Source organism: Sapajus apella, unplaced genomic scaffold (genome assembly GCF_009761245.1).
Source record: "Sapajus apella isolate SASKATOON/1434 unplaced genomic scaffold, GSC_monkey_1.0 scaffold173, whole genome shotgun sequence".
Classification (NCBI taxonomy): Eukaryota; Metazoa; Chordata; class Mammalia; order Primates; family Cebidae; genus Sapajus; species Sapajus apella.
In genome coordinates, this window is record NW_022437113.1 from 911090 (window position 1) to 923549 (window position 12460).

General features: G+C 57.4%; 2 protein-coding genes across 2 annotated transcripts in view; both read right to left on the reverse strand.

The window, feature by feature from the left end:
* Nucleotides 1–985: 985 nt before the first annotated feature.
* IFI30 (IFI30 lysosomal thiol reductase) lies at nucleotides 986–5537 on the reverse strand. Its single transcript, XM_032267923.1, has 7 exons — nucleotides 5365–5537; nucleotides 3522–3704; nucleotides 3359–3433; nucleotides 3048–3140; nucleotides 1799–1951; nucleotides 1344–1397; nucleotides 986–1259 (listed from the first exon to the last, which is right to left on the reverse strand). Exons 1-7 carry the CDS (start codon nucleotides 5488–5490, stop codon nucleotides 1197–1199), a joined length of 747 nt encoding a protein of 248 aa, XP_032123814.1. The 5' UTR covers nucleotides 5491–5537; the 3' UTR covers nucleotides 986–1196.
* A 4015-nt stretch (nucleotides 5538–9552) lies between these two features.
* PIK3R2 (phosphoinositide-3-kinase regulatory subunit 2) overlaps nucleotides 9553–12460 on the reverse strand; it is a 15564-nt gene continuing 12656 nt past the window's right edge. Inside the window, exons 13-16 of the mRNA XM_032267922.1 lie at nucleotides 12212–12388; nucleotides 11002–11073; nucleotides 10656–10826; nucleotides 9553–10460 (exon numbers count right to left, since the gene is read on the reverse strand). Coding sequence (XP_032123813.1) covers nucleotides 10253–10460; nucleotides 10656–10826; nucleotides 11002–11073; nucleotides 12212–12388 — 628 coding nt within the window. The 3' untranslated portion in view covers nucleotides 9553–10252. The remainder of the gene's footprint in view (nucleotides 10461–10655; nucleotides 10827–11001; nucleotides 11074–12211; nucleotides 12389–12460) is intronic.

A 12460-nucleotide genomic window follows, 5' to 3' on the forward strand; every position in this document is an offset into this window, starting at 1 on the left:
AAAAAAAAAAAAAAAACAAAAACCAAAAAACTAAAAAAAAAAAAATCTTTTAACGTGTTCATTTTACATTAGTATGAGAATCACAGTATTTCCTTCCCTTCAAAACTAGCCTGTAAGGCCTGGCACGATGGCTCATGCCTGAAATCCCAGCACTTTGGAAGGCCAAGACAGGTGGATCACTTGAGGTCGGGAATTCGAGACCAGCCTGGCCAACATGGCCAAATCCTGTCTCTACTAAAAATATAAAAATTAGCCAAGTATAGTGGTGCGTGCCCGTAATCCCAGCTACTTGGGAGGCTGAGGCAGAATTCCCGGAACCCAGGAGGCAGAGGTTGCAGGAGCCGAGATTGCGCCACTGCACTCCAGCCTGGGCGACAGAGCCAGACTCCATCTAAAAAAAAAAAAAAAAAAATATATATATATATATATATATATATTGTATAATGTACCTTCCTGTTTTGGGGTGTTTACGACTGGCATTCTAGCTCCAGATTTTGCTGCGGCTAGAGTCTTGTACATTTTTTTGTTCCCCTTTCCTGGAACACCCTGACATCCTCACTAGGGAACAAATTCTTTAAAACTCCCCAGACAGTGTCCCTGCCCCATCCTCTGTCCTTGTCCGGTCCCAGTTCCCATAGTCTGTCTCAATCCATAGTACCCATTATGGGGTCAGCACAATGGGGGTGGCTAGGGATGTTTGTGGAATTAATGAACCCATTTCCTGCCTGATGAACTCCTATTTACCCTTCAAAACCCAAGCCCCAATGCCCTTTTCCCCTATGCAAAGACTTCTCTCCCTCTCGGATCCCCTAGCCCCAGCCCATCCCTTTTGGTGCATCCCTGATCCCAAGAGACTCGGCATGTCTATCTGGGTCTGCCTCCCTTGGACAGGGGCTCCCTGGGCTAAGGTGTGTCAAGGCTCCAGCCCTGCACAGGCCTGGGGAAGGGAGAATGACTGACTTATCAAATAAATTACAGCACCCAGAAGGGTTTATTCAACTAGGTTTACTTCAGCACCGTTCTTAGTGGAGCAAGATTCTTGATCATGGGGTGGACTTTTGTGCGTCTGGGCTTCATGGGATACATAGAAATTTTCCAGTTTGTGAGCAGCAGACGCCAAGGGTCCGGATGGGAAAAAACGGCAGGGAGCCTGGGTCCCACCTGCCTTCCATCGGCTCCCTGCAGGGCACCAGCCATCACTTGAAGCAGACACTCCTGAGGGAGCTGGTTGAGGGAGGGCAGGTATCTGGCTTCTTGCCCTGGAGGGGAAGGCCACGAGTTGGAGTCCTGGAAGGAGACCCCGCCCCCACCACCTGAACCCCACTGCTCCCTGCCCAGCTTACCTGGTACAACTGGCAGACGAGGGCCAGGAGCTGGCTCAGATCTTCCAAGGGTTTCTGCACAAAGCAAGACAGGGGGTCGCTGAGTCCCAGCAGCTGCCTCAACCCGTGTACCCTGGTTCCAGCCCAGAAAGGGCTACATGTGGTCCCAAGTCTGGTCCCCACCTCCCACCTCACAAATCAGTGGGTACATCTGTCCCAAAGGGGGTGGCTAGGGATGTTTAATACATTGAATTAATACACACTTTCTTTTTTGTTTCTTGTTTTTTGTTAAGACACACATTTTTTTGCCTGATGGACTCCTACTCACCCTTCAAAACCCCAGCCCCAGTGCCCTTTTTTCCTATGCAAAGCCACCACTCCCACTCTTGGCTCCTCTATCCCTGGTCCCTCTGTCTGGTCCATCCCTGACTCCATGGGACTAGGGGTGTCAAGCTGAGGGCTAAGAAAATCCTTACCCCATTGACGGTGACCCAGGGCACATACTCGTGGGGTGGCTGGAGAGCATCTGTCCGCTGGGCGTTGGCGTGCATGAGCTGCATGCCGCGGTCCCCCATTGCACACTTCATGACAGTGTCTGGCGACAGGCCTGAGGCATAGAGCTGCAGGCACTGGGCGGGGTGGAGGAGCAGGGGGTTGCCTCAGCTTCCTCCCCGTTATCTCCTCAACGGTCCCCCACCAGCCCTAAGCCAAGCCTGTTTTGTCACTGAGAAGAGGGTACAGTTGGTGTCACAGCCACGCAACAAGGTTGCAAACATCAAGTGCTCAATACATGCTTTAGTGGAGGCCTGGGAGCAGGGCTGGGGCTGCTCCTAGCCCGCTTGTTTCATTCCTAAGACCAGATCCGCTGCCTCTGACCCTCATGGCATCTCACTGTCCTCAGGGCGTCCGTACATGCTGCTCCCTCTGCCAAAAACACCTTTCCTCCTCCTTCCCCAGTGTCTCCTCAGTGCCCTCTCCTCCTTGCCACTCTTCCCGCCCCCATCTAACCCTGCAGGACTACGGTGTCGCTGGGTGGGGCCTCTTGGGTGGCTCGGATATTTGATTAATGAACACTGATTAGAGCTGATGAGCCACTCCTCTGGGAGTCATTCTTCACGATCCCCTGGGGAAGTAGGCGGGGCCTGTCCTATCCTCTCCACCTCCCCTCATCTGTGTCTCTGCACATTCCTGCTCATCCTTCCATGCCCAGCTCAGAGATGCCTCCTCCAGTAAGTCCTCCATGATCACTCATGCTCCTCTGATTCAAAGATGGAGGCTTCAAGAGGGGAGGCTGGGACCGGGCGCGGTAGCTCACACCCATGATCCCAGCCCTTTGGGAGGCCAGGGCAGGCGGATCTCTTGAGGTCAGGAATTTGAGACTAGCCTGGCCAGCATGGTGAACCCTGCCTCTACTAAAAATACAAAAAGTAGCCAGGCATGGTGGTGGTTTGCACTCCTCTTCCCCGCTACTAGGGAGGCTGAGGCGAGAGGATCACTTAAACCCAGGAGACAGAGGTTGCAGTGAGCCGAGATCGCACCACTGCACTCCAGCCTGCAGAGCAAGACCCTGTCTCAAAAAAAAAAAAAAAAGAAGGAAAGTTATTCTTTCTGGCTGGCTGCACAGAGACCAATGGCCAGGGTAGGACTTGAATCTGGGTCTGCCTGGGTGCAGGGAAGGCTACCACCCTGTCCCTCTCCTCGTGCGGAGTGAGGGGCGTCACTCACTAGCGGCAGACTTTCCTCCATGTTGTCAAACTCTTCCATGCAGACGATAGTCAGAAAGGCTAAGTCCATCTCAAGTTCATCCAACAGGCAGGCCTGGGGTTCAGAGAGGGGGCAGGAGAGGGCATGAGGTGGGCCCAGGGTACCCTGACACCCAATCATAATAATCACCGGTGCCCACCCAGGAGATAGAGAATAGAGATGTGATGGCATGGGAACCCACGAGGCAGAAGACAGAGCTGGCGCCCTCGTATTTGCCTCCTGTACACTGGGCAGTTTCCCCCACCCTGGCGGGGGCCCCTGACGCCGCTTACCTCCACCTTGTTGAATTTGCACTCCTCTTCCCCATGCTGGCACTTGAACTCCCACCTACCGCTGACATTCTGTTCCTGCAAGGCAGCAGGGTGAGAGCTGGCTGGCAGGCTGGGTCCCCTGCTCCCCTGCCCATGTGCCTCAGTTTCCCCCTTGCCCACACACCTGGGCGTTTCCGTAGGGCACCAGTGTGACATTGAGGATCTCCATGACCATCAGCCACGTGGCGAAGAGCTCCCGGATCAGGAAGGTGCGGCAGCCACCACACAGGGCTTCATAGTAGAGGGTCACGTTGACAAGCTGTGCCTCGGACTCCTTGAGGGGCTTCCGCAGGTATAGACTGCCCATCTGTGGGTTAGGAAGGGGTGTGAGGCAGGTGTAGCCCTGGGTAATTCTCCACTTCTCTAAACCCCACTTGGTATTCTTTTTTTTTTTTTTTTCAGACAGGGTCTTGCTCTGTTGCCCAGGCTGGAGTGCAATGGTGCGATCTCGGCTCACTGCAAACTCCACCCCCTGGGTTCAAGCGATTCTCCTGCCTCAGCCTCCCGAGTAGCTGGGATTACAGGCACGCGCCACCACACCCAGCTAATTTTTGTATTTTGAGTACAGACGGGGTTTCACCGTCTTGGCCAGGCTGGTCTCGAACTCCTGACCTCAGGTGATCCACCTGCCTCGGCCTCCCAAAGCGCTGGGATTACAGGTGTGAGCACCGCGCCCTGCCCCATTTGGTATTCTTGTAGAAAGGGTGCTGTAATAGGCAATTCATCTTGCACACCTTCCAGAACTTGCCAGGTGGAATCTTGACTTTGAGTCTTTTTTTTTTTTTTTTTTTTTGAGACAGAGCTTCACTCTTGTTGCCCAGGCTGGAGTGCAGTGGTGCGTTCTCGGCTCACCGCAACCTCCACCTCCTGGGTTCAAGCTATTCTCCTGCCTCAGCCTCCTGAGTAGCTGAGATTACAGGCGCGCACCACCATGCCCAGCTTTGTTTTGTTTGTTTTTTGTATTTTGAGTAGAGACGGGGTTTCTCCATGTTGGCCAGGCTGGCCTCAAACTCTTGACCTCAGGTGATCCACCTGCCTTGGCCTCCCAAAGTGCTGGGATTACAGGTGGGAGCCACTGAGCCTAGCGAACCTTGTTTTTTTTTTGAGAGGGAGTCTTGCTCTGTCGCCCAAGCTGGAGTGCAGTGGCGTGATCTCAGCTCACTGCAATTTCCACCTCTTAAATTCAAGCGACTCTCCTGCCTCAGTTTCCCAAGTAGCTGGGATTACAGATAGCCACCACCACACGCGGCTAATTTTTGTATTTTTAGTAGAGATGGGGTTTCACCATGTTGGCCAGGCTGGCCAGGCTCGAACTCTTGACCTCAAGTGATCCACCCGCCTCACCCTCCCAAAGTCCTGGGATTACACAGGAGCCACCGCGCCGGGGCCATGCTCATTTCCTGCCACTTTACCCGAAGACCTTGGCCTTGAGCGGAGCCAGGGACCCATGTGAACCCTTTCCAAGTCCCGCCGAATAGAGGCGGCACCCAATCTGTGCTAACCTCCGGCGTCAGCGGAGGGGTGGCGGGCGGCCCGGGTCGCGGGGCCTGAGCAAGTCCCTCAGCCTCCAGGGAATCTGCCCGATCGGCCCGGAGGCACGCGAGCCCTGCCCCGGCTGGCATGAGCGCACGCCGGGGGCCTCGACCGGCCGCTGAACTCATCTGGCTGTGCCCTGGGCCCCAAAAGGAGACCCCAGCTCCTGCCCCAAAAGTGCACAGTAGGCGCTCAATGAAATCCTAAGCGGGACGAGGCGGGTGGCGGGGGGGCAGCTGCGCGTCTCAGATGCGGGATGAGAAAGCGAAACGGCCGCCGTGCCGGGGGCTGGACGCGGGTTTTCCGCGACCCCGGCAGGGTCCGCGTGCCCTGGGGCCCTGGTCTCCCCCGGGAAGTCTGGGGAGAAAGGAGGAGCCGCTGTCCCGCCGGGGCGCCTGTCCCCTCCAGCCGGCCCGCCCTGTCGCCGTCCCTACCTTGTGGTTGACGGGGGGCCCGTTCCCAAGGACGTGTAGCGCCTGCAGAGGGGACGCCTGCGCCGCCGCGGGGACGTCCAGCAGCAGCAGCAGCGGCGGCAGGAACAGCAGGAGCGGCGGGGCCATCGCGGCGGGGGCGAGGGTGGGGGGGGGGCGCCCGGGAAAGGAGCGGCTTTAAGCCCGCGGCGGCCCCGCCCCTAGCCCGACACCGCCTCCCGGCGCCCCTCCCCTCGGTCCCGGGCCAGCGCCTCTCCCTCCTCCACGCCTCCCTCCAGGTGTCTCACCCCCACCCCTGCCAGGTGCTGGGTCCCCAGTCACGAGGCCATTGGGCCCCTTGGCAGTCAGCCCGGCCCAGTCATGTGAGTCCTGAGGGAAGAGAACATTTAGAAGAGGCGAGGTGAGGCCTTCCAGACAGACACAGAGAGGCCGAGAGAAATGGGGTGTCTCCGCTCCTCGCACCCCTAGACCTTCTGGGGGCGGCTAGGGGACTTGAGGCCCAGGGCCCACTCTCAGAGGAGCCTGTGCTCTAACTGGGGTGGCGTCGGGTGGAGGCTGGGCTGTTGGGGGAGTAAGTGAATGTTCACCCCCCTGTCTGAGTGTGGGCAAGGCCTGTGTCCCTCCAGCCTGGCCCCTGACCTCCCTCACGCCCACCCCCAACCCCCTGGCCCCTTCCCCCTCGAACTTCCCAACCCTGATGCTCCAGACGCCCCCACTGCAGTCCCGTGGGTCTGACTCAGGCTTGGCCACAGCTGTGCCAGAAAAGCAGAAGCCGACACAGGGAGTGGCACATCACTTCTCTAGCACCCCCACCCTGCAAGCCCAACTTCTGGCTTGGTGTGAAGAGAACTGGCCTTCCTTCTTTTCAGGGTCCAAGGCTTGTGGGCGGTGGGGGGAAACCTGGCCATGGGGGAGAGCGGCAGCCTGTGCTGTTTGGGGTAGGGGTGGGTGGCTTGGAGTCCGCATGGCTTTGGATTTGAGTGATGGAGCCTCAGCTTTCCCTTCTGTGTAATGGGGAGAAGGATAATGTTTGGGGGACAGAATCACCATGGAGGGCTCAGAGGCAGGTGGGGGAGAGGTGTCCCAGGCTGGGGCTTCCTGGTGGCATGATCAGGCATTGGTGCCTGCATAGAACAGTGGCCCCGGCAGTGAAGGCAGAGACAGTACCCCAGAAAAAAGGCCCAGATGGAGGCAGGAGTGTTGGGGGAATAATTAAGACATTCAGACCCTGCAGGGCCTCATTCAGGGCAAGACGCACCAGATCCTACAGAAGAAAATGTCCCAAACCTGGCGGGGAGATATAGGTGAGTCGCCAGCTGTGCCCCCTCTAGTTGTGGAGAAGACCCACACATAGCAGCTGATTTGGGAGCCAGAGTTTCCCTGAAGTCCCAGTGGCTGGATGGTCCCCCAGCCCATCCCTCAGATGACCAAACCCCTGGCAAAGCCCTTTTCCTTCTCAATGGCTCCCCAACGCTCACTGCCTCAACTTTCATGCTTACCCTATGCCAGGTGGGATGGAAGCAATAACAATAAATATAATTGCTACAATTTTTCCAGTAGTTACCGGACACCAGCCCTATCGGAATAAATCATAAATGTAACCTCACAATATATTGCTCTCCGGCTTGGTGCCAGGCACAGAGTGGGCCCACAACCCATTTTATCTCATTTAATTTATTTTGAGACAGAGTCTCGCTCTGCCACCCAGGCTGGAGTGCAGTGGCACGATCTTGGCTCACTGCAACCTCTGCCTCCTAGGTTCAAGCAATTCTTCTGCCTCAGCCTCCCGAGTAGCATGTGCCACCATGCTCAGCTAATTTTTTGTATTTTTATGGGGTTTCACCATGCTGGCCAAGCTGGTCTCGAACTCCTGACCTCGTGATCCGCCTGCCTCGGCCTCCCAAAGTGCTGGAATTACAGTCATGAGCCACCACACCCGTCCCCACAACCTATTTTATCATTGACCCTCAGAAGCATCCAGTTGGGGCTAAGGGTAGGGGCTATGGACTCCAGTTGGTAACAAAGAAATGGCTGATCAGAGAGGGAAGGCTATTTTGACAAGGACACACAGCCAGTGGTTGAGTGTTTTAAAGGCCACACGGGATATTCTTTTCCACCCCCAGCTCGGCATAGCTGGGGCCACGAAGATGGCGATCTTTCTTCTGTGATCACATACACAGTGAGAGGCACTATCTAGGCTGGACTAATTTATGGGGCATCTCCAGACAGGACACATGGCAGGGACAGTGCCTGGCAAGGCTAGGGAGCCCTGAGGTAAGGGAAGCAGCTCCCATCCCAAGGTCCCAGCAGTAGACTGGGTCAGAAGGGAGGTTTGTTCATGCGCTTGCCCCAGGCTCAGCCTTCTTGGGTCCTAAGAGGCGGCTGGACAGGAACAGACAAGGACAGGGAGGCCCCAGGGGCGGGGAGGGCTGAAGGGACAAGGATATGGCATCCTGGGTGTGATGGGGAGGGTGGTAAACAGGAGTCAGGTTAAAGATGCTATGAGGCTACTCGTGGTGGCTCACACAATTCGGGGAGGCTGAGGCGGGAGGATTGCTGGAGACCAGGAGTTCGAGACCCATCTGGAAATGGGAAAGACCTTTGTTTTTTTCCCGAGACGAGTCTGTCACCCAGGCTGAGGTGCAGTGGCACAATCTTGGTTCACTGCAGCATCCACCTCCCAGGTTCAAGCAATTCTGTCTCAGCCTCCCCGATTACAGGCACAGGCCACGAGGCCTGGCTAATTTTTTTTTTTTTTTTTTTGTTTTTTTTGTAGAAACCAGGTTTTGCCATGTTGGCCAGGCTGGTCTCAAACTCCCGACCTCAACTCATCTGCCTGCCTTGGCTTTTCCCTAAGTGCTGGAATGACAGGTGTGAGCCACTGCACTCGGCAAGATCTTGTTTCTAAAAACATTTTAAAACAATTAGCTGGACATGGTGACTCGCACCCGTAATCCAGTGACTCAGGAGGCTGAGATGGAAGGATTGCTTGAGCCTGGAAACCAGCAGTTTGAGGCTGTGAGCCATGAGCTGTGATCACACCACTGCGCTCCAGCCTGGGTGACAGAGCGAGACCATGACTCTTTAAAAAGAAACAAAAAACCCCCTCACAGGGCCTCTGCTCAGCATCCCCTGGGACCTGGCGGGCTGAACATGGGGGCAGGAGAGGTCAGACGAGAACCTCAAATGCTGGACGGAGGTGCTGATGATTTGAGGATCTCAAGACATGGGAGACCCATCCACGTGGCATGGGAAGGTTGTGACTTTTGACGTCACTTGGGAATGAATGAGGAAGCTGTAGGTCAGGGAGGGGGTATGACTTTCCCAAGGACATAGCTGATGGCTGCCACAGGATTCATATTTGGAGTTGGGGGCGGGGGAGGCAGCTTGGAAGCATTTGAGGGGCTGGATGGGGTCTGGGGTCCCAAACTCTCTCCTGTCACCTTGAGCAGTGCCTTAACTTCTCTGGGCTTGAGCAGCTGAACTGGAGGAGGGAGGGGGTTGCCGGGCCTCAGAGGTGGCTTGGCATTAATGAATCCCGTAAATGCCAGGGTCCCCCGCACGCAGAGGTGGCAGTGAAGCCCAGTCACTGACACGAGAATCATCCACGACGTTTGATGTTTTATATCATATCAATAACAACGTACCGTACAAAACCTGCCTCCCAGCTCGCCGGGCAGGCAGAGTGGCAGCCAAGGGCGGCGTAGAAAACCAGGGCTCTCGTCCCAAAAGAGAGAAAAGAGGGTTTTGCAGTCAAGGAAAAATAGAATCAAAACCCAGCGTGACGGAAGAGAAGCCCTGAATCTGCGACGGCGCGGCCGCGGGCAGTGGCGCAACTCGGCCCCTGCAGCGGCACCAGCACGGGGAGCTACGATTCCTGGGGGATGAGGGGGGTTGGGGCCGGCTCACAAGTTTATTTTTTGAGATGGAGGAGGGGTACTCTGTCGTCCGGGCTAGAGTGCAGTGGCGCAATCTCGGCTCACTGTAACCTCCATCTCCCGGGTTCGAGTGATTCTGGCGCGCGCCCCAGCCTCTGGAGTAGCTGGGATTACAGGCACGCGCCACCACTCACGGCTCCTTTTTGTATCTTAGTAGAGACGGGGTTTTGCCATGTTGGCCAGGCTGGTCTCCAACTCCTGACCTCAAGAGGTCTGCCTGCCTTGGCCTCCCAAAGTGTTGGGATTACAGGCGTGAGCCACGGCGCCCTGCCTAAGAGTTTATTTTAAATTATTTTTCGGGGGTTGGGGAACTCGCAGCGGCCCCATGGTGGGGATATCCCGGTGGCGGGTTTCACTTCAGGGTTTGGAGGGGAAGTTGGAGTCTGTGGGGCGGGTCCCGCCCGGCCCCGAATGTCATGGCCGAGGTTCTCGGAAGCAGCGGAGTCAAGTTCCTTCCTGCCCTGACCCCAGGTCTATGGCTTAAAAATCGGGGTGCCCAGGCTGGGGCCGCGCAGCCCAGGGGCCCTCTGTAAACATGGCAGGTACAGCCAGAAAGGGCTTCCGGGACCCCAGGGAACCTGCGGTGGGCAGGGCAGAGGGTCAGGGTGACCAGAGCCATGGAGAGGGCAATGCCCGGGGGGGGGGGATAAGGAGATACGGGGTGGGGGAGGCAGGACCCCCAACATGGAGACAGAGAGACAGAGGCTACGAAAGACAGAGAGAGAAAGAGAGAGACAGAGAGAGAGAGAGAGGAGACAGAGGGAGATCTGGAGAATGGGGGCGGGAGGGAGAGAGAAAAGGAAAGAGAAAGAGGGTGAGAGGACCCCAAACGAGAGCCAGAGCCGGAGAAGTGAGGACCCCTGGCTGTGGCTGGTCCGTTCCGTGGCTCCCCGCCGCAGCCTCGGTGCAGACGGGACCAGGGGGCGGCTCTGCCGGGGGCGGGTCCTCGGCGCTCAGCGGGCGGCAGGCGGCGGGCCGGGGCCCGGGGCGCGCACCGGGTGCGCCAGGGTGACCGTGAGCGCGTCGTTGTGCTGCACGAGCGAGGCGTGCTGGTAGTGCAGCACCAGCTCCTTCAGCGACCCGTACAGGTTGTAGGGCTCCGCGAAGCCGAAGCCGGTGGCCGTGCGGTAGATGACGCAGTGCTTGGTGTCGCCGTCTACCCTGTGAGGGCGGACGAGAGGGCGGGTCACGAGGCCGGCCTCCCTCCCCGACAGGCTCTCCTGACTCCCGGGACGCCTGCTCCCCTGGCCCCAATGACCCCACCGGGGACTCCTTCCTCCGTGCCTGGCACGCAGCACGCATTCAGTGAGAGCACCGGGAGGGACGCGGGGACCCCCAGCGCTGCGGTCCACTCACACCACGGAGCAGGCGTAGCAGCCCCGCTGGCTGCTCTCGCGGATGAGGAACGTGCCGTCCCGCTTGCCACTCAGCATCTCCTCCGCCTGCGTGCGGTTGATCTTGCCCACGTACCAAGTGCGCTCCTCGTGGTGGGGAAGATCATCCTCATCCTCCATCAGTGCATACTGGCTGTGGTGGGGGCGGCAGGGGGAGCCCTGGTCACTCACTTGCCAGCCTCCGAGGCTCCCCAGCTGCCCGGACAACTCTTCCTCCCCGGCAAACTCCTACTCATTCTTCAAAACCCACCCCAAATGACCCCCTCCTCTGGGAAGCCCTCCCTGCCTCCCTCCAGGTGGTCACTCACTCCTCAGTCTCATTTTTGATCCCCAGCCACTCATTGATTTTCTTCTGCCGGGCACCCTTCTGGGTGAGCCACCTGGGAAGGAACAAGAAAGGTGTTTTGTGCGCACTGAGTCCACAGTGGGCCTGCCCAGTGGGAGGCAGGAGCTGGCTGAGGAGAGCAGGTTCTGGGTACAACATCCCCGGTTGCCACAAGAGGGCAGCCTGAACCCAGGGTGGCTCCCCAGCTCGGGGGGAACCCTGCCCCATACCCCCCACCATTTTTCTCTCTGTTAACGCTTGTGGAGCGCCCCAAAAGGTGCCAGCCCAAGCACCTCATCATCACCAGTGACACTCCAGCACCGCTGGCCTTTGCACCGGGCAGCTGTCGGTTCCATGCCTCAGTCTCCCCGGCTGCGAAGGGCAAAGTTTACAAAGGGCTTGGGAAGGACTAAATGAGCGCATGAGCACGGTGCCTAGCATGGCACCTGGCATGTGACAACACCCTTCCTGAAGCCCAGGAGGGAGGCAGAGGCTCTGGCTGAGCTTCTTAGGAGGTTGGTGGGTGGAGGCAGGATTTGAACCCAGGACGGGGCTGCTGCAGCCACGAAGCAATGGGAGGTTGCATAGCAGGCTTATTTATTTATTTTTTATTTTTGAGACAGAGTCTCACTCTGTGGCCCAGGCTAGAGTGCAGTGGTGCAATCTCGGCTCACTGCTACCTCCGCCTCCCGGGTTCAAGTGATTCTCCTGCCTCAGCCTCCCGACTAACTGGGATGAGAGGCGCCCACCATCACGCGTGGCTAGTTTTGTAATTTTTTTTTTAAAGTAGAGACGAGGTTTCACCATGTTTTGGCCAGGCTGGTTTCGAACTCATGGTCTCAAGTGATCCATCCGCCCGCCGTGGCCTCCCAAAGTGTTGGGATTACAGGTGTGAGCCACCGCGTCTGATCCAGAAGGAAATTTTGTGGAAGGCTCCCAACTTTCCACAAAATGGAATGGGACGGGAGTGACACTCCCACTGCACCCATGTCTGACTAAGCTGAGGCTGACCTACGGGAAACCCTTGGAGGGGCCCGGGAGGAACCGCGTTTTGGGCCTGGTTCAGAGCAAGAGGGCTTGTGGACAGAGGAAGGGCCTCGGGGCCCAGGAAGGGCCACTTGGTGGAGAGGGAGAGACTGAGGCCCTGCAGAGACCTCCAGGTGCCGCTGCAGTGGCGGGGAGCTGCCACTCACACGAGGTACTGGTCTCGGATCTTGCGCAGCTGCATGAGGTCCGGCTTGAGGCTGTTCATGCGCTTGTCGATTTCGCGGATGTCCGAGGCCTGGGCCCGCAGCTGCTGCTCCAGCTTCGTGCGGCTCTCGTGGATCTCGGCAATGCGGGACTTGAGCCGCTCTGAGTTCAGCAGGATCCTGTGGGATGGGCGGCGTGGCGTGGAGACCTCAGGGGTCTTTTTTTTTTTTTTTTTTTTTTTTTTTTTTTTT